This window comes from Ruditapes philippinarum, unplaced genomic scaffold, assembly GCF_026571515.1.
Source record: "Ruditapes philippinarum isolate M1 unplaced genomic scaffold, ASM2657151v2 ctg1018_1_1_1_1, whole genome shotgun sequence".
In the NCBI taxonomy this organism is placed as follows: domain Eukaryota; kingdom Metazoa; phylum Mollusca; class Bivalvia; order Venerida; family Veneridae; genus Ruditapes; species Ruditapes philippinarum.
The window spans coordinates 84,249-112,236 of record NW_026857866.1 but is presented as its reverse complement, the minus strand read 5'-3'; the positions used below and the strand labels follow the sequence as shown (position 1 = coordinate 112,236).

At 34.2% G+C, this 27,988-nt stretch overlaps 1 protein-coding gene across 1 annotated transcript; it reads right to left on the bottom strand.

Annotated features, from left to right (window-relative positions):
- Positions 1 to 1,024: 1,024 nt before the first annotated feature.
- Positions 1,025 to 27,650, bottom strand: LOC132751291 (NACHT and WD repeat domain-containing protein 2-like). The gene is made up of 9 exons (XM_060741453.1): positions 26,877 to 27,650; positions 20,148 to 20,236; positions 17,509 to 17,625; positions 15,514 to 15,717; positions 11,959 to 12,103; positions 11,386 to 11,663; positions 10,709 to 10,880; positions 5,820 to 5,926; positions 1,025 to 5,537 (listed from the first exon to the last, which is right to left on the bottom strand). The coding sequence occupies exons 1-9, from the start codon at positions 27,253 to 27,255 to the stop codon at positions 1,758 to 1,760; spliced, it is 5,271 nt and encodes a 1,756-aa protein (XP_060597436.1). The 5' UTR covers positions 27,256 to 27,650; the 3' UTR covers positions 1,025 to 1,757.
- Between the last annotated feature and the right edge of the window lie 338 nt (positions 27,651 to 27,988).

Below are 27,988 nucleotides of genomic sequence, written 5' to 3'. Positions count from 1 at the left end.
GAGATCTATCTACCTACAAAGTTTCATGTTAATACCTCTTATACTTTTAGAGTTATGTCCCGGACAAATTTCAAAGTGTAAAATAAACAAAGGGGGGTAATTCAAAAATTAGGCAAGGCAGAGTTACGGTTCTTGTGCACTGCACTTCTACTCAATGAGATCTATCTACCTACAAAGTTTCATGTTGATACCTCTTATACTTTTAGAGTAATGTCCCGGACAAATTTCAAAGTGTAAAATAAACAAAGGGGGGTAATTCAAAAATTAGGCAAGGCAGAGTTACGGTTCTTGTGCACTGCACTTCTACTCAATGAGATCTATCTACCTACAAAGTTTCATGTTGATACCTCTTATACTTTTAGAGTTATGTCCCGGACAAAGTTCAAAGTGTAAAAATAAACAAAGGGGAATAATTCAAAAATTAGGCAAGGCAGAGTTACGGTTCTTGTGCACTGCACACCTACTTAATGAGATCTATCTACCTACAAAGTTTCATGTTGATACCTCTTGTTGTTTCAAAGTTATGTCCCGGACAAGAAAAGGGGACGGACGGACGGACGGACGGACGGACGGACGGAAAGACGGACGGACGGCCGGACGGACGGACGGACAAGGCGGCGACTATATGCTCCCCCGAAATATTTTCGGGGAGCATAAAAATTAATAAAATGTTGAAATAAATATGTTTAAACTAAATACATTTATAGTGACTTTTATGTGTGTATATTAATAAAATGATATATACATTTACTTTAAACGTATATTCAAATTGTCGAAACAGCTAGGCTATACCAATTTTCCTACCAGCACAAAGGCGAGGTAAGTGGCCGACTTAAATTCATTTGCCCATCACTGTAGTGACCACTACACGTACATTTTTTTATTTATGTCTGTACATCTTACACATTTTATAACAACGAAAGGCAGTATCTTACATACATTAGCCTATATTAACCTAAAATCAGAGTCTATATCTCGGTAAACATTCTATGTGGGTGGATAAAAAAAATAAGATAATGCTATAGCCCTTTTTAGAGATGTTTTATTATTATGCATCAATAAAGAGTTTCAATACAAGGCAACAATACTTCAAAACGTCCGTCGGATGTGAAGCAATAAATATTAAAATGTAAATCATTACAATGAACGTAATGTAATATTCTAACTTAACAAGCAATTATGTGTACCTGTAGCATCTACTAAGATAACGCGCCACCTGCCTTTAATCACTTAACCTTTGTAAAAACATATCTTCTCAAGCACAAGCACAGTTCATATACATTTTATCAAGGCTATACGTCATTACCTTCACGCAGAGCCCGGTGAAAGGAATTGTAAGGAGTTATTTTTAAGCTGAACAACATTGTTATGCAAATATTTTACAACTTATACTTGAAAACACATAATAATGTAACAAAAGATGACAATCACAAAAATAAAATATCAATAACGTTAAATATAACAAAGAAATATACAGACCAGCTTAAAGTATATCATATTATCACACACACACACAAATCGTACAATATTGCGTTCAGAGTTGTTATACCACTTTTCATAAATTGCATAAATATAGCAAATCAGACAATTATATCTGTCTTTTTGTCAAGAATCACGAATCATCTAAGAAGATTTACATTGGAAAAAGTTACTTTATACTTGGCTGTATAATAAACTCTGCATATTGTCACTATCAGAGTCTTAATTTCAGGCATATCTGAAAAACTACACAACCTTACATTGTATTTAGGTAACTCTCAAGACAGAATGCATGCACGCGATCTCTGTGCACCTCGTGCCTTTGCTACAAATCGCGCCACCTGTAAAGCTGTACCAATACTATTTTTCGGTGACGTTGAATCAGAATTTTCGTCTCCATTCACTTGACCATTACCTAACTGATGCCTTTGTCTACTTGGTATAGCCTGTAGAAACGATATATTCTCTTCATAAAACGGATCTGCAAGTGCAAGCACTGTCAGACTTCCGTCTACACATCCGATGATTACGGACATCCCACCTGGACTACAAGTCAAAACTTTCACTTCTGCTTGCGCCTTATATTTTGCAACCATTTTTCCATCACTTAGTCTGAACACACGTAGTGTCCTATGACCGGAATGATAGTAAACTACATGACGGTCATTTTTACTGAACATAACATCAACGCTAAACACACCCTCCGCAACTTTTGGAATCAAAGTTTTCACAGTTTTGCCATGCTTTAACTCGAGGTATTCTAAACCCCCTCTGCTAGGTGCATAAAGTCCGTTTTTTCCAGTTTTTGTGACTTGACCGTTCCATCGCGCAACAGACCGAACCAATGTTTTCTTTTTCAAATCTAAAATATTCCCCTTGTCCTCGTCAATTAATGCAACTTGATTTGGGTCATGTGGCATCGGGATTAGTTTTATTAATGGCTTATAGGTAGCGTATTTCAACTGAAGGTTGTAGAAGTGAGTTCCGGTTTTTGCGTGGTAAACTCCAATAACGTCCCCACTTTTATCAACTGCTGGGAGAGCAAGAAATGATCCGTCGCATGTGACTACTCCGTTTTTGAACACCCTAAGACCATACTCGAACTTGTATATTTGGTCCCCCTCTGGCAAAGAATAGCATACAACAGATCCTTTAGTACCTCCAAGTTTTCCAATTGCAATGATACGCGTATCAAATTCGTTTCTTATAAGTTTTTGTGTATCTCTTTGAGGAAGAGTTTTTACTGCAGCATCTTTTGACACGTCCCATATGACAATATTTGCTGTTTCTGCTGCACACACATAATTTCCATCGCCAGTGATAACAGCTTCAGTTATAACTGAGGTTGACGCAGTAGTTCCAAATGTCTTTAATAGTTTTCCATTTTCTAGGTTCCATACACCAACACAGTTTCTACTTGTAGTTACACAGAATGGAACCTCCGAAGCTAAATCTATTGTCTCTATCGGCTTTTCGAGTCTGTCAATTGAATGAACATCCTCTAGAATATTATCAAAGTTCCAGACTTTAATAGTTTTGTCAATCGATGAGGATATGATTTTATTGCAACCATGGGTTACCGCTGTAAGAGCGATTATCCTGCCAAAATGAGCATCTAGTACTTTCACCATATTGCCTTGTTTCACATCCCAGACATAAAGATTTTTTCTGACAGCAGCTACAACAAAATGGTTATTTCTTGTTAGAGTCACTAATCCATTTAGAGTGTTTTTTGTAGGAATATTTCGTGTTCCGTGCGGTAATTTCAAAGGAACCATTACGTCTGTTTTTAAATTCCAGAGTTTGTACCCAAGAGCTATAGTTGCAACAAGGAAATTTTCATCTTCCGAGAGATTTAAGGCAAACACCATGTCAAAGTTATCCCCTAAAGTTCTGTCATACCTCCAAACATCACCATCCCGTTTATAAACTGCCACAGCATTGTCACTTATCTCTATACACGTGTACATTATTTGTTTGTCTTTTGATATAGATATGGCACTGTGGAACTCGAATGGTTCGATAGAATTATCACTCATTTCCAATGTCATGTCATTGTCATTTGGTCCACCACTTTTTACAACAATGTAAAGCCTTCCATCGGGACCAAAGTCTGACGATATAATTGGCATGCTCATTTCTATGGTATGCCTTGATAGGAATGTACCGCTTATAGTATACAAAAACCACTCAAGTTCAGTCCATATCACTAAATGAGTATTATTCATTGTGGTACCCAACACTGTAGACTCCTTTTGCACTTTCAATGGAGGCATGATCTTTACATGCTCACCAGTCAGAATATTGCACACTACCACTTGATTATTGTTTGTAAACCCTGCAGCAAACTTATCATTTTCTGACACGACAAGACTTTGCATAATCCCTTCAATTCCCGGTGCTATTGTTCGGAAAACCTCTCCAGTTGAGAGATCAAATATTATAAATTTGTTCGAAACGGAGATAAGATATTTTGCGTTTGAAGTGACAGCGATTCCGAACGGAGCAAATAAATGTCCTTCAAGAGAGAACTGCAACGGCCCACCAGGGGTGTGCAGGCAATGGTGAACTGGTACTAAAGCACAACGGGTCAGTCCATCTGTATCACACTGTTGGATCAGACTTCGGATGTTTTCATTGATTGTGAAGTAAGGCAGAAGTCTTCCAATTATCTGTGGACCGAGATTATCAGGATAATGACCGAGTATGGAGCTTGACAGTCTAATAACGTCGGCAATAAGTTTAACATCTTTCTGATAAACATGGTCAAGAAGATCTTCGAAGTCAGATAAAACAGACTGAAGAGGCATAGAATTCAGTTTCGCATGCAACCAGTTGTAGTTGAAAATGACTTGGCAGTACAATTCTTCGTATCTATGTGATCGTACTAAATGATATGGAAGTTCATTCAGTTTCCGAAGATTATGTCTCAGCTGCTTACCGTTTTCGTCAACGAAAACAAGGGGCTGACTTGGTACCTTTCGATCACTCTCACCACCTTTCTGTTCTAGGTGGAACATCTTTCTTTGACTTTCTGTGTATTCAAAGGGCTTTGGTTTTCCTCCTCCCCAAATTCCAAGGAAATATTCTGCAATATTAGAGTGAATCTCACTGACATAATTCAAATTTTTGAAGTATCTCTCTTTTGCAGCCTCAATAAACTGGCGATGGTACCAATTTACGACATTAACCCCATCCGCTTCACGCTCGCTTAAGTATGAAGGTAGATCACTACGAATTCTAGTCCAAAGGAGGGGAGGTATTCTTCTCACCGGTGGAAGATGATATTGGTAGACATCATTAAGAACCTTCTCATCCAATGATAGTAGATCTTCAAGCTCTGCCTCAGACAGTCCGCTCTTTGCCGCAGTTATGTATCCAAAAGCGTGTGACACAAGTGTTTTCCCGTGCTGAATCTCAATGCGTTCAAACAGTTTGTAAATACTGTCATGGATACTGAACGCAAGTGAAATATTTTGAAGCGCGGTGTAAGATTTCCAGCGACACACTTCATCGAACACGAGCTTAACATAGAGAGGTAAGTTGCATTTTGTGAATGCCTCGTTCACAAGTCCCCTCTGTTCCTCCGTTAGAGTACGGTTAGCGTTCTTCAGCCAAAATTTTAATATCGTAGCGCTGAGATTCTCTCCAAGGGGAAGTACTGCTATATAATTTTCAGGTATCTCAATCATATTGCGCAGTGTGTCCAAAATTCCGTAATAGTTCGGTAACGTTGAAACAATTAGACGAACATTAGGTGGTAAAGTTGTAGGTAACCATGCCAATTGATGAGCCCCGTCAGCCCCAGATAACTGATCAAGAGAATCCAAAATCAAAACAAGTGGTTTCTCTTTAGATGCATATGTCAACAGTTTCTTAAAGTGTTGGACTAATGGCGATAGTTCATCAGGTATGTATTCGTCAGGTATTTCATACAACCAGGTTAGTTGTTGACACAGACTTGTAATCAATGGGATGATGCTTGAACTGTTCGGTGTTGTACCGAGAAACCGAAGAACAAGAAATGGTGATGAATTCTTGCTAAACCATGACCGAGTCTGAAATAAAAGAAGTATTGTTAATCTCATGTATTTCCAAAAAAAGTTCTAATGATACATATATCACTATCAAAATGATTGAAAGACAATACATAAAAGTAAACGGACAATTTTAAGATTTTTCTTTTTAAATGATTGTAACTTGGATAAATGCTTTGCAATAGTAAAGATTGCTTTGCCGTTTTTCAGAAATTGATATACTTATTTCACTATGTTAAGATGAATTCATAGTAATTATGGAAATTTTGGAAATATTGATGAAAAACAAAACGTAAGAGGTACCTGGCTTGACCCTTTTGCCATCAGTGATGTTTTACCACAGCCGCTGTCGCCAAATAAAATAAGTGGCTTGTCGGATTTCCCTAGCACATATTGTTGTATCATCGTAACTGGAAAATAACAAAAAAATCAAAGTTAATTTAAATCACTTTTTAATTTGATCTTAATTGTTTTATTTTTATTTAACACATTAACAGATGACCTAAAGCTGTCGCGGGGGAAGGCAGCGGGGCCCTACTTTATGAACTTTTTCAGATGGGCTTTGAATAGAAATGAATTAAAAGCCCAAGTGGTAGGGTTTAATATCTGAAAAAGGTGTCTTGGCAGAAACTGCCCTCAGTAGGTGAAGTATTACAAATTTTTTTACAAAGGGGAAACCACTTTTTCTTTTGAATTGAAAATTTTTGATGGTTTGACGGGATAGAAGTCAAATAAAGTTCAATGTAACAGGGTTGTCAGTATTGAAGTGAATGTCCATAAAAGAAACCTTATTAACAGAAAAAGGCAACCCATCGACGACAACGCAGCCTAGAGAGTCATGGCAACAACTCTGCTTTTTCTTCGAAAAATTGAGAAAACAACGTTTAAAGAAGAATTACATACTTTAAAAAAACCTGTCAACTTAACATTTTACTTTTTCGTCAAAGCTGGGTTGTAAAAAAAATTACTTGACAAATGGGCATAGTTCTTGGTTTGGCTTATTAACTTGTGTACAAACTGGTAAAAACTTCAAATAATCAGTATTGAAATAAATTGACTTTAACAAAAAAAACCATCCCAGAATCGCTTTCAGTGGTAAGTAAAGGTATCAAGAAAAATTATCTAAATTGATGCAGATATTTCGACATTTAAACTATGATTAAATAGTCAATAAGAATTTTACATATTATCTTATTAACTATTTATTAATTAACAAACAAATTTATATGCTGCCTCTGATACACATATGCAAAATTCATGTCATCCATGGGGTCGAATACGTTTCTTGTTATTGAGCTGAAACAAATTTCTCATTCAAGGTCACTTTGACATTTAAGTTTTAACATGAGTGCCAAAGCCAGGTTTGATGGATATGGTTTGAATGGTTCTCAAATATTTGAGCGGGAACGATTTTCACATTCAAGGTCACTATGACCTTTATGGACTGGCGCCAAAAAAGGCGTATTTTACTAAATGAGGGTGATCATTCTTCGAGGTTGAAAGCCAATTTCTTGAATTCTTCTCCAGTTATTGAGTCCACATGGTTTACATATTCAATGTCACCGTGACCTTAACCTTCATGTATCGGGACCAATAGGGTTATCATCCTATGGACTTTGAATTGTTCAGCGGAAATTGATGTCATTGTGACCTCGACATTCAGGCATCTGTTCCTAAGAACAATAGGCGCCTTCTGCTTGATAATGATAATCCTCCCATGAAAGTTTGAAAATAGAAAGAATGGTTTTCTAGTTATTAAGCGGGAACGGTTTTTACATTCAAGGACACTGGGACCTCAACGCGTCAGGCAACAAGGAGCTTTAACTCGAACAGTGTAATAGTCTAAGAAATTTGAAGGCTAGGAATCAAACAGATCTCTAATTAATTAAGTGGAAGTGAAGTGGTCTACCAACAGACCGTCTTACTGACAAAAAAATTCAAACAAAGTACCCTATTGTCTTCGTTAAATGCATATTAAGACATTTTCAATAAGTTGTGTTACTCATTGCCAATCTGTTACTAATTTAATTTAAACATATTCTCTATAACTTATGATAAAGTGAAGAACTTCCTAAATGGCGATTTTAATAGCCGAACATCAAACCAAATTGATTATTTATGTTTTGATAGGTATATTGACAGCGATCAGCTGTCAAATTTGACCCACGTACCACCGCGTGTAAGTAAAGATCACGTGACAGATGCTAACGGTACGAGATTATTAAGTTTATGTAAATCTTCAAATATGTTAATCGCTAATGGTAGGTTAAAGAAAGATGCGAATATAGGAAATTATACTTTCTACAACAGAAACGGTTATAGCGTCGTTGATTACTTAATCTTAAATATCAATGATTTTGATATCATCTCAGATTTCGAAATCCTTCCACCGAACGAGTTTTCCGATCATACACCCGTTAAAATAGTATTTGACATTTCAACTAAAACCTGTTTAAAACCCGACAGTGCGCACGAGAATAAACGTGTTATTTGGGACGAGACTTAAAGTCAAGTATTTACGGAGCGTCTAGCCGGGCAACAAAGTGTGATTCAGTTATTATGCGAAAACATAGAGACTAACGGTATTGACAATTCAGTAAGTCAATTCACTACTTTAATACAAGACACGGCATTTTCAGTATTTAGCAAACAATATCAACACACATCGAATTACAAAAAAACGCAGTATCTAAATCTCGATAGAAAAAAATGGTTTAAATCAGCGTGTTACGAAGCAAGGAAAAAATTCACAAAAGCAAGAAATCAGTTTGTAAAAAATAAAAATGATATGCGATTGCGAAATATTTATTTTGATTTAAAAAATGAATACAATAAAGTTAAATTCCGAGAAAAGAAAAAAATTAAGATAAACGAGGGAAGGAATATAGCAAATATCGCAAAATCTAAGCCAAAACAATTTTGGAAACATGTAAAAAAGCAATACAAGCCTCAAAATACTCGGACAGAAAATTTAAACATAAATGATCTCAGCCAGCATTTTCAGTCTTTATTTGGGGGTGAAAATATAAGTTTAAACAATTTAAACATACCCGAACAATATGATGCAGAGTTAGACGCAGACATTTCTTTACTAGAATTAAAGGAAGCCGTATTTTCCCAAAATGATGGAAAGAGCCCCGGGCTCGATAATTTGCCCTCGGAAATATTTAAAAATTCATTTAATATTATTAGCTCTTTTCTGCTTAAATTATATAACAGAATGTTTATGAATGCTGAATACCCGAAAACTTGGGGCGAAGGTATTATTATCCCAGTTTTCAAAAGTGCAAATGCGGATGATCCAAACAATTATAGAGGTATTACCCTTATTAATATCTTGGGGATTATTTATTCTCAAATCTTGTTAAATCGACTCACAAAATGGTCGAGAAAATACGAAAAGATTAACACTTACCAGTTTGGCTTTCAAAAGGGCAAGTCAACAGTAGACTGTATTTTTATTCTACATTCGTTAATTGCAAAAGTACTTAGTGAGCGTCAAAAGCTCTTTTGTATATTTATAGATTTTGAGAAATGTTATGATAAAATAGATAGGGTATTACTTTTAAACAAACTCTTACAACAAAACATTAGCTCCAGATTTGTTAGAACTATCAGATCTATGTATGAAACAGTAAAATTTTGTGTGCGTCACAAGACAACGTCCCACTTTTTCGAATCGGGGGTAGGATTGAAGCAGGGGGACCCGAGTTCCACTTTGCTATTTTTATTTTTCGTGAATGATCTAAAAGAAAACATAAACTCAAATTTAGACGGAGTAATTAGTGTTAATGAAATTCAGTTTTTCCTTATCATGTTTGCCGACGATACAGCACTTTTTGCCACAAACCCGATATCTTTGCAACTTATGCTAAATGACTTAGAAACATATTGTAATAGATGGGCGTTGAAAATAAATGCAAATAAAACGAAAGCGATGATTTTCGAAACAGGGAATAGGGGCTCAACGTACGATTTTTATTTAAATAGTATTTAGCTGGAACTTGTAACATCATTTAAATATCTAGGGGTATATTTTTTTAAGAACAATAACTGGAACCGAACTCAGAAAAGACTCGCGCAACACGCGTCTTTTTCACTGCACAATCTTTTATTGTATGCAATCAATTAGAACTGCCAGTGTCCCAAAAATGTAATCTTTTTGATAGTCTTGTAAGTTCTATCTTGAATTATAGCGCGGAGGTTTGGGGATATCATGAAGGTAAAGATATTGAAATGATTCATACCAAGTTTTGTAGAAAAGTCCTAGGGGTAAAAATATCAACTAACAGGGAATGTTTATATGGGGAGCTTGGACGATACCCGATGTATGTGCATAGAAAATTTATAATGATAAAATTCTGGATAAAAATTTTAAACCTACCAACAAATAGTGCTGTTTTTAGTGTATATAATATGTTACGGTCAGATGCAGATAATCGAAAAAATTATAATGGTTCTAACTGGGCATGTTATGTTAAACAAATACTTGATGAAATAGGAATGACAAATGTATGGTTAAGTCAAGCAAATATAAGTGTAAATTTTCAGTCCATTAAACAGCGTATCCTTGATATATACAAACAAGAATGGTATACAAGTATAAATAATTCAAGCCGACTTACATCATACGCGCTCTTTAAGCACGACTTTGTTTTTTGAAAATTATTTAAACTTTATAACCGATAAACGTTTCAGAATCGCATTATGTAGGTTTAGAACTTCATCTCATAGTCTACATATCGAAATTGGAAGGTATAACAACATAGATAGAATAAATAGATTATGTAATAATTGTACCATGCATAAATTAGAAGATGAATACCATTTTTTATTATTTTGCCCTAAATACAGACATCTAAGACATAAATACTTTAAAAGATTTTATTGCCATTGGCCAAGTATTTTTAAAGTTGAAAAGCTTATGTCAGAGCACCAAAAAAGTACAGTGAACAATGTTGCCAAATATATATACTTTGCGAACAATTTAAGAAACTAAAAGATGGATGATATCGTGTATACTTCTCTGACTATTCTGTATGTTTTGTTTTTTGTTTAGCTTCATTTCAAGTCCACATCAGTATATGATTGTAAATATTGGCTATATGCACCTTTCAGGTGTTTAATGCTTAATAAATGTTGTTGTTGTTGTTGTTTAAGAAACTATTTTCTGACTGAAAATTAACAATTACCTATGTCTTCTCTTCCCTGAAAAACTTTACAAGAGTTGTAGCAAGCCTTCAGATGCTGCAGTACCTCTACATACACCGAATTCGTCGACAATTTTTCGTTCTTTGCCATAGCATCATCAACAAGCCGGAGCACATTACAATAGAAATGTTGGCAGAATGTCTCTATATACTCCTGTAACGGAAGAATATTATTGAATATTTACATTAAGATAATATCTTAATATTATAATTAAGGCACTGGATACTATAGATCCACCAGAAATGGTCATTTTCCTTTTGAAAGTGGCATATTAACATTCTTATGTATATTTCATAAAGGTCAAGTGACAATATTGATAGGAACTTGTAATTCATGTAATTATAGTATTATAACTTATGACCGAGGAAACACTTGTTCTCGATAAGGCAATATTCCATGCGTCACTATAACCTTATCTAATGATCTCAAAATCAATAGGTTTCTCCTACAGGCGATAAACAATGCACCTACAATGTTAGTTGTTTATATGTTTTATTATTATGTTTTAGAATTTTGGAAACAAAGTGATTCCTCGGAAGCATTAATCACAACAAAATCACAAGAGAATTGCACAATTACAGTTTAACTCGTAGCTGCAGTATACATTTCTAGGAAGAAGTACACATTTAAGGTTTTATAAACAAATAACATATATAACCTTATGTGTTTCTATATCTATGCCTTCTTTTCCTCCCCATTCCACCTTGAATCTGACAATATTTGAATCTGGCATTTTGGCAGGAAGTTTATCGTCACGTAATGTTTTTAGCAATTTCTGGGCTTCACCATCGACATTCCTGGCAGCAAAGTCGACAAACTTGGAGGCAAATCGCAGCAAGGTGATATTGATGTTCTCTATTTCCCTCACATACGCCAAACAATGGTCCTTCACATTCTTTGCTTTCAGAATACCTCGTGTTATCTCTCTTTCCGTAACTGTAAAGATATGATTTTTTGTTTCATTCTGGCTGGTTATCATAATATCACAATAATATGTGCTAATTAACTAGTTGCCTTTTAAATTTTAACGATCACCTCAATGGTAGTTTAAACTAAATCAAAGAGCCTGCTCCCTTAAATTTAAAGTCTAGTAGTTGTGACGAGTCGTTAATAAGTCATTGCAATTTACTTATCATTAAATTGCAATAACATTATAAAATAAATGCAATTAACTTATTATATCATTGCAGGTAACTTAAGCTGAAAATATTTGTAAGAACTTGTACTTTACCAGACATAAAATAGTTATGCATTTGTTCCCGATCCAATTTCTTCGCAATAAACAGTACTTGCGCAGCCTTTCTCAAAATTCTCTGTAATCTACCCAGTGTGTCCCACCAGGTGGCCTGATCCGCTTCCATTAGACGCTTCTGTCGCTGTTAAAATATAAAAACGTTTATTTATATCATTAGTGCAAGTTTCTTTTCAGGTCACATTCAAATTAAAATACATGTATAAGATTTCGTACAGAGACAAAGGCGGAATGAAATAGAATTATGAATATAATTATTGCTTAATTTACAGATACATTTAGATGTTAAAGTGTTAGCAGTATACAAGAAAGCACCAGGGTTGTGTTTCATAGAAAATACTTAGTCTGAAATCAGTCTAAAGACCAAAACAAAACTAAGACAATTTTGCATTTGAAGAAAATATCCTAACTTATGACTCTTATGTTATAACTCCTTGAAATTTCTGAATACTTTCGATTTCTCAAGATGATCATTAATACAAAATCGATTAAAGTGCATGTATTCCATAACTTTTTTCAGGAGAATGAATTAAATTAAAGTCTAAAGTCTTTGACTACATATTTTTTGAAACGGTTTTAAAATAGTCCTTATGTTGGTCTTGGGATACACTTAGGACTTATATGAAACGCAGTTCAGCTGACGGTATACTGATTTGCACCAGAAATTTTACAAACGCCACTGTTGGCTAAACTAATTTTGTTTGATACTAAAATCATTCTGTAGAAGAGGAAAATCCAAGCAAAGTCGTTGTGAAAAAGGCAAACAAGAAAACTGATGATATATTCTATAATGGTTGAACATATTGATAATAGCTCTCTGTGTGATTGTTGGCAGATCGAACGTTGTTCTTAATAAGAATATTCTAGCCTTCTGTTTCATGTCACTGTGAACATCATATCTCTATGATGAAGCAAAATGCACATGATTCGATCTTTTTTAATTACAATAAAGAGAAAAGAGGCCTGTCGTTTATATCAAAAGGTTAACAATGCCTTTGTTGTGATCAGAAATAATCACTATATGATTCCTTCTCGACAAACAAGAAATATGCCTATAGGAGAGAGGTGCCCCAACATTCAACGCTAAACATGACGATATACTAAATATGAATTTTGCTCAAGCATGGGACATAACTCTGCTTATCTCCAATTACTCTGTGGAAAACTTCAAGGCGCATCGGCACTTGCATCATGAAAACTGGCATAACAATTAAACGTAATGTTTAGAGTGATATTAATATCATTTGATAGTAAAACGAAGCCTGGACAATGTAGGAATTATCAAAAAGGGGTTTAAATCAAGACACAAGCATGAGTCTTGTATAGAGACCAATTCATCTTTTTAAGTTCACAAAGGATTATGTTTCAATACAAGAGCGATCAGTAATCACATGTGTCGCCTCATGATGGCCAATTTTATGTTGGGACACATTTTGTGACAGACGGACAGACAGACGGACAGTGCACAACTAGACTTGGTACTGATCATTCCTGTAAAGTTTGGATAAAATTGCACCAGTAGTTTATGAGGAGTAGTCTGGACAAGCTTTTGCGTATCTGGCAACACACAGAAAAAAACACCTTTTTATCAAAGGGCCATAACTCGGCAGACAGACAGACGGACAGACAGACGACGGAGAAGTGATCCCTATATGTCGCCACTACTCCGGAGAGGCGACACAGAAATTCATGCCAAAAGTTACGGGCTATAATATTGACCTCCAATTATGATCCCGGAGACATGTTTTATGTTTCAAGTGAATAAGTTTTACATGTAAAACTTTAACCAAGAAATTTCATAAACTTCACAAAGGATAATAATATTAAAATCCATGCAAAACTTATAGCAGAATGATTTAATCGTTTTTGTAACGGCGCATATGATAATCATTCATGGATAGTTTCATCCAAATCTGTATCGTGGTTGAAGAGATGTCACTTTAAAACGTTTATTCTACTTTGCCGTCTTGTTAACCAGACTGAAACGGTTTAGCAACTTTTAAGAAGGACAACTATTTACAATGTATGCAAAAGTTTCCTCAATATATAAAGATGTCATTTTAATTTTTTTTTCTATTATTAAGCTCTGGTGCCTATTTTGCTTAGCAGACCGGACCGGAAGAATCTAAGGGTAATTTCTGTCGAGATTCATTATAATCTATCAAGGGACTGAAGATGAGATGTCATTAAAAGTTTATTTCTAGATATAGCTCTGATGGTCATCTTTATCAACAGACCAGAGCCAATTGAAACTTGTTTAGAGCCCAACATTCATTCCATTTATGTTCTATAAAAAACTACCCATCCATTGAGGACGAAATATCATTTCAAAGTTGTTCTATTTAAAGCTCTGGTGGCCTTTTTTTAACAGACTGGGGGCCGCTTTAGCGACCATCTAAGGATCATTTCTACAGACTGGGGAGGGGATAACATCGAATGGCTATCTTGCTCAAACAGACCAAAACAATTTATGCATTTTTTGTAAAGGCCTACCTAATAATCATTTCTTCTAAGTTTCAACAAAATCTACCAAGTTGTTGAAAAAGAGATGTTGTTTACAGATTGTTTCTATTTTCAGTTCTGTTCAGCAGACATTACAATTTGAGCACTTGTTATAGAGCCACTACATAATGATAATTTCTGTTCAGTTTCATCACAATTGGCCTAGCGGTTTAGGGGGAGATTTTATTTAAGTAAAACGGATAAAGACGGACACCACAATAACTATTGTTTTAGTTGTTATTTTCAAGAAACTGTGCAGCTGGCAGACGATGATGGGTCAATACTTTTTATCACCAATTTGTCTTTAATACAAATACTGAGACCTTTGATGGCTGTAGAACATCGTATACAGCTTTTATCTGATCGTGGCTGCAAAGCTTGCAGTAGGTGGATACTGCATGGGAATAACGAAACCAACTTAAACGTTGTTCATAACACATTGACGCACTATATGTACAACATATGTTTCAATGTTTCGCCAGTTTAAACCAGCAGAATCTGTATATTTTCTGCACCAATATCGGCAATTTTCATAACGTTTATAGTCAATAAGAATGTATTCTATCCGACTGTTCTGTCCAAATGAACATTTATTGCACGAATCTATCGATACATTTCACTGTGTAAAAAAGTTATAGCCTCAAATAAATTGTTTTATGTCATAGCTAACCCATCTTCTTGTGTCTATAAGAGACATTTTAAAGACCCCCCAAAAAAAAAAAAAAAAAAAAAAAAACTCGTACTGCATTTATTTTGCATGCATCGATTGATACGTCACAATAATACCATTAGCAAAGAAAAACAAGCGTACCGCAGTTTAAAAAGGGGCATAACTGCAAAAAATGTGCATTGGAAATTATGCCCCTTGTCTAACAACTGCACCTCTACATGATAACTTTTAAAATGTTTGAATAATGAAATGGGCTACATTAAAGTTTTTGCACAACGACTTTGACACCGCACAATCATATTATCTCGATATTTTTCGACTAGCTAAAAATAGAATTAATAATTGGTGGAATTAGAGAGTACCTTGTTGTTAAAGTTGGTGAGAATAGAGCTAATTGGTTGCAGTATGTACACCGCTGGTACCGTGTTATCGTCGCGTCGGTACCAAAGGTCCATTAACTCAAGCTCATCGGTTTCATTTTGGGTACAGTCCCGAAGCATGTTAAATTCGTCAGCATCTATATGGGTAGGAATAGGTCGATAGCCGTATTTCTGACCAAGAAACACCTATATTCATAAAACACACAATCAAAAATACATTGATATTCTATGTGAATGGAAAATACCGTAACTTTTGACTGCATGAAAAACATGTAATATACTCCTTAAACTAAGGAAATATTTCGATTTTTCGCGCTCATTTATCAGAATTAGATACATAATCTTAACAATTTTGACGTGCAATACAAAAACAAATTTTATGCATAGCCAACAACAATATATATCGCTGTAATGCCAATAAATAAATAAATTAATTAATGAAATTCAATGTAAAAATTACATCAAATGGAAAAAAGACCGGATATTCGAAAGTCCGGATAATTGCTGACAATTTTCCGAATACAAGAGTAATATTGATTGTAGTACGGATTAATCTGATTATATTGATCTGATAGGACTATGCTATTTAATGACGGCATAACATACACAACGTATCAAATTATATTTAGAGTAACTTCCTTTCATACTGAATACGAGTCGAAATAAGAAATTAATAAGTAGAAAAAATTATATTGTCAAAGTAGCATGCTACCAAAGTTCAACAGTTACTTAGTTTGTTTGTTGTGTTTTACGGCGCATAGGTCGATTGGCGTCGAAAAAGCAAAAATGAGCCGTGTCACGACAAAACCAACATAGTGCGTTTGCGACCAGCATGGATCCAGACCAGCCTGCGCACCCGCGCAGTCTGATCAGGATCCATGCTGTTCGCTATCAGTTTCTCTACTTGTAATAGAGTTGGTAAGCGAACAGCATGGATCCTGATCAGGCTGCGCGGATGCGCAGGCTGGTCTGGATCCATGCTGGTCGCAAACCCATTATGTTGGTTTTGTCGTGACACGGCTCAAATGATTTTGGCCTCGGTAGTTACAATCTTCCAAGCAACACCAGGGGTCAAAAACTGCTCAACTGCTGGAGCTAAGAGATGCATAGACTCCAGTTATTCGAACTCATATAGTCGCATTTTACGATTACGCAGGAATAAAAGGCGACTGTAATTCTTATGCCACAACCATTAAAGGTAACCCCTCAGCCACAATGAGATCAACAGTTAATAAACATGTGAGTGAGTAACTGACATACCTAACGATGATAAGATATCTCGTCAAAATCACTGTCAGTTACTCCCGCCTAGAATTCTGCACATCCTAGAATTTCGCGTAACAAATTGACTTAGAAAAACCAAGACTATATATAGTCTATATCGATTAAGCAAATAAGGGTAGCAGTTCCCTGAATCATTAGTTTTACAATCATTTATATTAATTGAGAATCTCACTCAGTGTAGTTATGCGCAGAATCATTTACAACCATTAATACAGTAGGTCCCACTTATATTTTACAAACCGACTGAACAATATATATATTCTGTCAGAGCGGTCATAAGAAAATTGATAAAGCCTATTTTAACTTGTTCCTTTTTGTGAAAACAGGAAGCTGACTCTTTTATTTATTGGCACTACTGTTGTATTTGAACATTTTCTTTGTATTACCGGTATTAGCATTTTATATGAAATGATTATCTGCAATTCGAATCATAACGACAGACAAAACTGATTTGTTTTTGGTGTTTTTTTACCATTAACTTTTTGTGTAGCTTGAAAACAATAGTTTAAACAAAAAAGTGTTTTTTAAATGTTTTTAAATAAAGCAAGTTCATTTTATAAATTTTTCAAAGATTTCTCTTAACATCCCGAAATATTTTATTAGATAAGAATAACACGCGAAACTTTCAGGTAAACTATATAATTTTACATAGAATTTGATTTAGAATGAATTTCTATATCTATCAATACTTACAATAAAGTTTGGACCAATGGACAGTCGCTGACAATTATCAATTTCCTGCATACATAATGAAGTGGTCATGTGATCATCCGTAGCCTCGTCTCGAACTCCCCATCTCATATCTACAACCTGAAACAAATATACATATGTATACCCTCTTTTTTGTACCTCGACTGGCAATTAATAAAACAGCATGCCTCCAGATTCATGCTTAGATACGTGAAAGTTTTCAAAATGTATTAAACTGTAAAACATTGTGAAGTGATCACAGAAAACAATTTACATATTGCAAATTGCACTTACAATCAACGTAAATTAATAAAGTAGAGGTCAAATATATAAATATACCCCTATCTGCGTTAGTCATGCAGTAGAAATATGGTGATAAATACTGCAAAATAGGTCATTAATCGTACAAAACATGTAAATTATTGCTTAAATATTGAATCTTTTCATTTTTTTAAATGTTAAAAGAACATTTTTTTGTAAGTTTGATTTTCTTGAAATAATCTGGCTCATCTAGACACATGCAATTTAAAACTCCCAACCCGTCAGATTATGGTGGTCTGTCCTATTTTCGTTAAATAACAAAAGCGCCTGTACATTGCCAGAACAATATTGTACAGAAATAAGGAGTCATTGTTAATGGCAATATGTGATAAATAACTCTCTTTTATCTGTTATCTCAATACACATTTGCATGATTTATTTCTATAATAAACAGAAGTAATTTAATATCTAATCAATACCGTACGGTCATTTATAGCTACAATTGTCCCATAACCTGGTTATTTCATATTTCATTTCCTTTTTACAAACTAATTATCTAAAGGGACTTCACCTTGACGAGACTGAAATATTTTTTCAGAGATTTTTGTACCATTTAATGTAGGTCTGGACCAATAACTTGTGTGCACATTTCCCGATTATTCCTTCACCCTGTTTTTCCAGACTTAAAACTTTCATTGTGCAGAATGACCCAAAATCGTCACAAAAACCGATATTCAATTTAATTTTGACTATATTCCTTCATTACTTTTTGCAGGGTTATCTAATTCCAGTGTTTCGCATGATCTATGTAAGAATTTTAAATTTTATGTTTTTAGGAGCGGCTTTAATACGATTGTTAAACCGGCTTAGTACCGTTTACAGTTGGAGAGTCCCGATTGTCAAAATGTTGCATATATTATGTTTTATAAACATAAACATGGAAAAGGATTAAAATGTCAGTATGGTTGGATAATTGATAAATATTTACAGTATTATAAATTGTTCTTAAATTGATCAAACGTCAGGCCTTTTGTTGTCAATAAAGATAAAGTGGTCCTCATTTTGTTTGTTTTCGTTGCTGTATTGAAATTTTAATTGATCATATTAGTTTAATGTATGCAGAGTATATTTTACTTCGACTTTGAATGAAGTATAAGCTTATAGGCACACTCTCGAATTTGTCCTTCAAATAAAAATTAAGTGCGCATAGAAAAAAGAAATGTTCCAGCAAAACAGAATTCATACATAAATTAAGTTGTTCATGCATAAATAAACGTGTTCCCGAAAGTTTAAGTTCCCGTTGAAATAGAGTTCCGAAAAATTAGTTGTTCCTGCGGAAATAAATTTTCCCGCAAAAAATAAAGATTATGTAAAAAAAAAATTGATGTGTTCAAGAAGAAATAATTTTCCCGAAGAAATAAAGTTGTAGATCCGCGGAACGGTATTCCGAGGGTCCCGGGTTCGAGTCCAAGTCAGGCTGCACATTTTTACTCACCCTGTGACACATACATGTGAAACTGGTTTGACAACAAAGTAATGAATTGATTTGATGAAATGATTTAATGATATACATAAACAGATAAGGTTTCGGTATCTATGATAATGTCAAGTGTGAATATTTAATTAAGAAATCTTATAAAGCCATTCCCCCCACGTTATCTTGCTTCTAAAATCCAGGTAGGACAGTTTCGTGATCTGTGGCTAGAGATATAATCGCCCCTTTATCGATATTTAACAAACATTGAATTATTTGAGAAAAAATGTTTCCCCCTACCCCAATGGAAACAAAATAATCATCATCCGAAAATCAATAGGGGTAATCTACTAGTCACGACCAACCAATTTTAGGGCTGTAGCCCAAGGCGTTTTCTTGTTTGTTTGCATTTTAAGGCACACCTACACTGTAGTTATCATACGGTGACTTAGCAGGAAAGACCATAGGTACCATTTCATGCATTATTTCAGGCACGAACGGGCACTCGAGTAGAACCACCAACCTTCCGTAAGCTAGCTGGATAGCTTCTTGACATGAAAAAATCCGAATTCTATAACAAAACTAGATTCTATATCGATGAGAGGCTTTGAAGTAGGTGATCTTAACCAATCAGCCTTCGAATTCACAATAGTTATTGGTAGGACAAGACTGACGAACGTTATGCAAAGCGATAAACCCATATTTCTCGAATGTGTGTGTTTGGGGAATATGAAAAACTAGCACATACTTCCAAAATCTGAAGGCAATGTTTGATTACAGGAAAAAATTAGGTGTTACATTTATCATAAAATTATAACGTAATTACTCTTGCATTTTCGTCGTTTAGAAACAAAAAAAAATCACAATTCGTTTGTACTATTTATAGCTAAACATGTGAATAGCTTACCTGAAACTCGAGACCATATTTCTCTCGCAGGCTGCTCTTCAACTTCGGATAAACCTTTTCCATCAACGCATTTCTTTCCAATGTTGTGTCTAAAATAAAAATGACCAAATTGTGTTCACAATAAGTCTTTGAACTACTTGTATATACATGTACAATAATAAGTTACTTTACGACTGATTATGCAATACTAATGGACAACCAATCAGGAATCTTGAATTATTGTTTGCGTTTATTTATCCCTAAGTCTGCTGATGCCACTAATGCGACCAGTGTAGAACAAAATCAACCGGTACATTAGTATTCTGTAAGCTTTCATTTTGAAAATTTCCCTAAAGTGATAAACAGTTTTTGTCCAGATTGAAATCAGAACAGCAGTCTAGTTTATATTGGTCGGATTGTCATCCACTGGTCAAAGGTAATATCCGTATTAAGTTACGTAAACAAGGGCTCATTCCTTCGGACAAGAAGGAGGTGATGCACGTAAGGACGTACGGACCGACACGATCACAGTATATGCTTGGGACCATGAAAAACTGCTGGATGTTAGGTTAATTACCATTGCCCCAATAATATATTTGGTGCCTAGTTTAGCTGTGGTAACAAATAACAATGTATCAGAACATATATCTGGATGGATACGGAGTTGCAGTAAATTCTTAACGCAGTACTAGCTCGCCGTGACAAGCCGGCATATTTCTACATATTTCTACATTCTTAACATCACTAAAATATTTGATGACAGGGAAATCTTACATTGTCGGCTCGTGACTTGTTCAGAATATAATTGACCTGATACCAAGTTAGATTAGGTTTCCGTGACATTAATCTATCGTTAAACTGTCGAATGTTTGTTTTAGAATAGAAAATCGAAATTTAAATCCGAGGTTTTGTTTGTGACAGAGTTCAGTAAAGACAACGACTTTAATAACGGTAAAATTTTAGAGGAGATTTACCGCATAATTTGTATAAGGCATTAACCGTTTAATCGTCTTCTAACAAAGATATACACATGCAAACTTACATGGATAATTCATACAAAATTTAATAATACCGAAGATCTTCGAATAAAGGCGCAAACGCATATCGGAAATAGGAAACTATTTCCCTTATCAAAAATTCGCATAAACAAAAGCACCGCCTGCGGTGTTATGGTTGCTGAATCAAGGGCAAAGTCTATGATTAAGACGTTTTGACAAACAATTTGTGTTTAAAGGGGGCATACAGGTCTGTTAAAATATAGCTTTCAGAATAATGCCCATTGTCAAATCATTTGTGCATTTTCAGGATAAACATTTACCCCAAGTTTCATGTTGACAACTTTCAAAGATTTAAAATCATTCTTTTTAATAGGCAATTTCAAAAAAAATCCAAGTTAGAAAAAAGGGCTTAACTCATTCAAAATAATTTCTCTTGTCTAAGAACTGCACCATGTCATGAGTAGAGCACTTATAATATATATACACAGAAAGATATTATGTAATTAGCAAATCACTATGCATATATCTAAATACATCATGTGACAAGAACGTATTAATTTCTACTTATAGCTTGAACTTAATTCAAGAAATATTATCATCACAATACAGTTGAAACACATGGGAAAGTAAAAAAAACTGTCCTCTAGCTAGCTTGTATTGAAGGTAACAGTTTCGAAACAAGAATATTTCAGAGTCATACCAGCCTATGGGGTATCTCCATACACATTTCTAATCACAAAAACAGGACCGAATATAAGCTTAATTGACCATTTAACATCTAGAATAAAAACATTGCACCGATATCCACTAATAAATAGCACATAAAAGATAACATGATAAATTTAAGGAAGGGTCCCCTTAATAGAATATGTTTCAAAACTCTTATTTTTCTAACTAATTTGATTATCGAGGTCTACTTTAATCTCGGAAAAGTAGATGGAAAAATGACTGCTTGTAAGAAAAACATAGGAAAATGCTATCATTGTCTAGAATTTACACAAAAAAATTATAAAAATTTCAAGTTGATATGACCCTTAAAAAATGCTGATAATCTGAAGATCAATGATCAATACTTGAAGGAGAAAAAAAATTGAAGAAAAAATACAGTTATACAAGTAGATATAGTTTGATACAGCTTTTAGTAATGGTCTGATACATTAAGTACACAGAAAAAAATCAATTTAATAGGGTAATTGATTAATGAGTAATTTCAAAAGTTAGTAAGAACAGCTATCCTGAACTCTGCCCTACATTGTTTTTGGTAATATCTATTCCTAGTTTGCCCTACTTTTTAATGGAGGATACTCGACAGCTCTTGTCAGTTATATTTGGAGATAAAGTGGAAATGCTGTCAACCTAGCAAGTATCTATTGATGAAAGGTGCTGTGATGAACCAATTGGAACATCTAGGTTAATATTGATAATGTTATACATAATTCTTATCCGAAGTTTGGCGGAAAGGCCGAGAAGTTGCGATTGGAACATGAACTGGTAACAGCAATCTTAACATGTTTGCTCGTTTTTCTGTTTTATTTTTTCCCGCCGATTTAAGCAAATTTTTGGTGATATCTCGGTCGTTTCTTTTCTGGATATCTAACCAGTAATTTGTCTGCAATATCAAATGACCGATTCCTTAGCCCACATGTTCTCTGAATCGGCGATTTGTCATATTGCGAATCACATAATTTTTGCAAAACCATTTTCTGCGAATAAATCAATGGAAACACGCTATAAATCATGATTTTATGATTTGAATGTAAACAAATCGTTAATAAACACAAAATAAAAACATTTTTTACAGAGAAAATGTGAAAACCACACATGCAAATCTGACATTTGTGTTCATAAATTATAGAATGGAAGTTTTTTTTTTTTAAAAAGATAGCCTTTTTAATCAAAATTGATAGTGAGTTTGGATATTTCAAAGTCCGTGATAATAATAAACTGTGAAAATCGATACAAGGTGGGAGAAAACTCAGTAATAAAAATAAAATCCGGAACATCCGGCATCCGGGATCATATTAAACAAATATGGAAACGAATAAATTGCTTTAAATTTTTGTTTAGTTTTATAATAAAAAGTAAAAGTAATAAGTAGTTGATTATATAAGAATTTATGCTAGTGAAAAAAAAATTTACTGTGACCTGGGATTAGACGTCTCCCCAGCTGTGATTCACTAGATATTTTGTCAAGTATGTTTTCTCACTTTTAAACTGCAGTTTTCGACCATTAATAAAAGTCCTATAGACCCTTTTACGACGCGGTCCGTTGCTACTGGAAATAGTATTTTCTCGCGCATACGCAATCTGCGTAGGGCAAAAAAGCGTTGCCCTACATAGAAATATAGTAGAAGTTCATAGATAATTCCGAGTTAGTTTAAGGTAAAAATTAGGAAATCATATAAAATAGCTTTTTACACAAACATGAAAGAAACATTTATAGCTTTGTGGCCAAATTGCCACAAAAAGGCATGGAAAAGACGAGTGTTTAAGAATTCCCCCTTACGATCACAGACATGACAATGAGATAATTGTTGTAAAAATGTCGAAATATATATATTATCAAATATCAATCATGCAGTTAATAATCATCTCCCCCCTTTTAACGATTAGGTGTATTATTGGCGGTAACGAATACAGTCGCAACTGTCTGGACGACCCCCTGAATTCAACGACTCTGTCTTATTTTCCATAAACTAAATTAGTTTATCGCGGTCTTAATTTTTGACAACTGCCTAACATGTAGATGAAATAATAATAGGGTGTGAAAAAGATCTAAATATTATAAGATCAATCAGAGGAAAAGAATGGGGGAATAACAAGAAATGTCTATATCGCATTTATGAAGCGTTAATATTAAAAAAATATGTGCCGTCTTAACATTCTTATAAAGAAATTAAGACATCGGTTATTTAAATGGTCATACTCGTACAAATTAACAATAATTTTCTCATATCCCGTTCACTTCCATATAACAGGCTATTGTTATTTTTTGGATCCACACTTTAAAGGTCATAGTGCGCCTTTCAAGTAAGACCTCGGGTGCACCTTTGTGCAGTATCAAGGGACGAGCGGATTCCCGAGTAGAACCAAAGATCTTCCGAATACTAGCTGGGCAGCTTCCTATCGTTAAAAAACCGAAGTTTCTGACGGGGTTCGAACCCGCGGGCAAGTGATTTGAAGTCGGTGACCTTATCCACCGGCCAAGGAGGCCGATTAACTGCTTTTTTTGTTATAACATAGTGTGTTGAGTAAAACATAAAGTTAAAATTTGTTTGGTTTCTTACTATTATTATTATTATTATCACTATTAACACATTTTTAACATTATAAGCACCTTAGAAGAACCATAGACCTTCAATAAGCTAGCTGGATAGCTTTTTCATAGTCCCCACGGTCACTCCCCACCCAAAACGTAAAGAGACAAGTAAGTGATTTGTCGCCAACTACCTACACCGCTTAGCGACGGAGGACCCTATAAACATGTAGTTAACAATAGCCAGCCCACCTGTTCTTCTTTTGTCTTTTCATATAGTTTTCCCCTTGATTTTTTAAGATTTACATTTTTTTCCAGTTTTATTAGCCATTATTATACATTCTTGCATTCTCTGGTGTGAAATGAGTGAAACTAGGGTAGTGAAAATAGAATTATTTTGACAACTTAAAAGTATGCATGATAAACTTTAGTCTACCTATTGTTTAAGTTCAGAATTAAATCTTCATAGCTATATTATTGGGGATAGAACGATGCCAAAATGACATATACCACAATCTGACGGGTTTCCGAACCCATCATTTTTCTCTTTGATCTAATTAAAACTGCCATAATATGATAATGTGATACTTGTTACAAAAAATCTTTATTTTCCCAGATATGTTTGTCTTATGTCAAAGGAAACATAAGTAAAACTTATTCTCATCAACGGGTGAAAACATATTTTGTTGTTGGTGTTTTTCTATATAACTAATAAGAGAGTATTTAAAATCGTTAACATTTTTTTTTTAAAAGATGGGTATTTTTGTACTTGTGTCGCGAAAATCAGTAAATTTAAAGTTTAAAATGACATTTGAGACATATATTGCCAATAACACATGCCATACTGGATTGGAAATTAATATTTAACAAAACTAATTAAAAACTTTCCGAAAATTAAATTTTATCAATCAAAGTTCAATATTGACAGAAAAATACGATCTTTGTTGTCAAGAATAAATACATTATTAATAAGAATCAAAATTGATAACGTGTCATCATTTATCATTTTTAATGCATTAATAAATATTTATTAATTTCATCTACATCTAGAACGGATTTAAATGATAAAATACATGCACGTGTATAGTATTAATTCTGCAAAAGGGCCTTCATGGCTGATTTGCTAAAAACACTTGCCGTTCACCACTGTGGGTCCGAATCGCATCAGGGACTTTGGACTTTTACATGTGAGAAAGCTATCCGGCTAGCTTACGGATTGTCGGTGGTTCTACTTAGGTGCCCGCTCGCACGTAAAAAAACGCTTGAAGACTTAGAGTAACGCTTGAAGACTTAGAATAACGCTTGATGACTTAGAATAACGTTTGGCGACTTAGAATAACGTTTGACGACTGAGAATAACGCTTGACGACTTAGAAAAACGCTTGAAGACTTAGAATAACGCTTGACGACTTAGAAAAACGATTGAAGACTTAGAATAACGCTTGACAACTTAGAATAACGCTTGTCGACTTAGAATAACGCTTGACGACTTAGAAAAACGCTTGAAGACTTAGAATAACGCTTGACGACTTAGAATAACGCTTGAAGACTTAGTATAACGCTTGAATGGGCATTTGTGGTCTTCTTCCACCAGTAATCAGGTGATATATATAACCTTAACAGTATCTGGAGACTTAAAACCCACCAAAACAAATAAACTAATTCTACCACTCTATAATCACTAAGGTCATAGCAAATTCCGTTTCGTGTAAATAAATCGTCAACAATATGGTGTTAATTGAATAGAAAAAGAATGTATTCGAACTAAGGTGAAAAAATACTTGATTGAAAGTAATTCATTGATTGAAGTACACATATTGTAAAAACCATAAACACGGCCATATACGAACAGAATAATTACCCAATTTCATTTTAAATGTCAATATTTAATTGCAGGAGCGAGGTGAATTTCAATGGCGATACAATTGTTCAACTGTAAACTTTATATATTTCTTTCATTGCCAATGTATTATACTATATATTACAAAATATCAATGAATGACATTTTAAAATGTATCGTCATCTAACATTAAAACTTTTTCTTCTCTAAAGTTCATCATTTCAATTTTCGTTTAATATATATAAATATAAATAAATAAATATTGATTAGGAAATAGTATATTGAAATATAACAAGATCAAGTTTTTATGTCTGTCATTCGTAAACCACGGTGATATTGTAGTCACAGCTAGCCCAACTCGTATATATACATGTATATTTTTCTGACTTATAATAAATCTGTTATTTCTGATAACCAATTAACTGATAAAGTGTTAAGAAAAAAACATCCTCAAATGAAGTAAATAAAGATATAGATAAAAATGCCAGCAGAATTATGTTGTGTAGGCATCTTTACGATTGGGGCATTTTCTGATCTTTACGAGTGGCATCTTTATGATTGGCATTAAGCTAGCTACCAAAATGGTCCGTATTGTATATTTATAAAGTACAAATTACTCATGTGTGTTCTAGTTATGATATGAATGTTTGTTTTACCTGTAAAGGTTGAACTTGTGAAGATTCTGACAATCTTTGACCCCAGTGGTGGAAGGTCCTCTAACTCTCCAACTAAAACCCTTAATAATTTTTCCCTCTCTTCGTCCCTGAGTTCATCTTCTGTCTCAACAACTTCCCCGTCCTCCGAACCAACATCTCCGTTAACTCCATTTACACTTCCATTTTCTGCCTTTTCTAATTTATCATTCTTCTCCTTCTTTTCCGTTGCTTTCTCTGCTTTGTCATTTTTCTCACTTTTTTGTGTCTTTTCTTTCTTGTCAGTAGATTTTTCAGATTTATCACTGTTATCTTTCTTATCTGAAACTTTCTCCGGCTTGTCTGGTGACTCGGTCGTTTCCTCTTTGTCGCCCTTATCCATCTCCGTATATACTATACTGTCAGAACAGTAATGTTTGTTAAAGGTCTCTTTTTTATCTACATGTTCATATTAAATTAGTCATCACAGATATACTGATATATGCCGATTCATTTCCAAAGCCAAAAAAGAAGGATAATGCTTAAATATAACTTTTAACGAAATTCCAAACACTGTGCACTGTGTAAACTTGTTACATGATCTTCACCAATCTGAACGGAGCAACATTTAACTCCATCACCAGCCCTAGAGCACACAGTCATGATAAAATCCTCTGAAACATAACACAGAAATAGTCTATGTATAAATTGATGTGTGTGTTATAAAATAGACATACGTTCAACTATACACCGTCCTAATCGAATTTCTTATTGATAAGGTATTTGAATAAATAGGAAACTAATCTTTACCCTCTATCCTGAGATTTTCATGTATTTTCCGATATCAAACGAATTTAATTCGAGTCCTATTACAATGCTATTATCAATTTATACGCCATTATGTTTAAACAAACAAGTGACGGCGAAAAGTGCCGTGTTTTGACAACCGATATGATAACAGCGTTCCGTGGTGTAATCATATCTCAGCCTTTTCTTTAATTCTAAAATACACAAATAATTATTGTAAAATATTCTCTATTATGTCAGTTTTGTTTGGGCAAAATAATCTTATTTTTATCGTTTATCTATATATTAGTTGCATATCGTTATCTTTAATTTTATAATTTGCCAAATAT

Excerpts from the sequence above, each read along its gene's own strand:
- LOC132751291 (XM_060741453.1), bottom strand. The coding sequence starts at position 27,255 with ATGGATAAGGGCGACAAAGAGGAAACGACCGAGTCACCAGACAAGCCG. Across the intron at positions 20,237-26,876 it reads CACAAGTTCAACCTTTACAG|ACACAACATTGGAAAGAAAT; the intron begins GTAAAACAAACA and ends TTTTTATTTTAG. Across the intron at positions 15,718-17,508 it reads CCATTGGTCCAAACTTTATT|GTGTTTCTTGGTCAGAAATA; the intron begins GTAAGTATTGAT and ends TTATGAATATAG.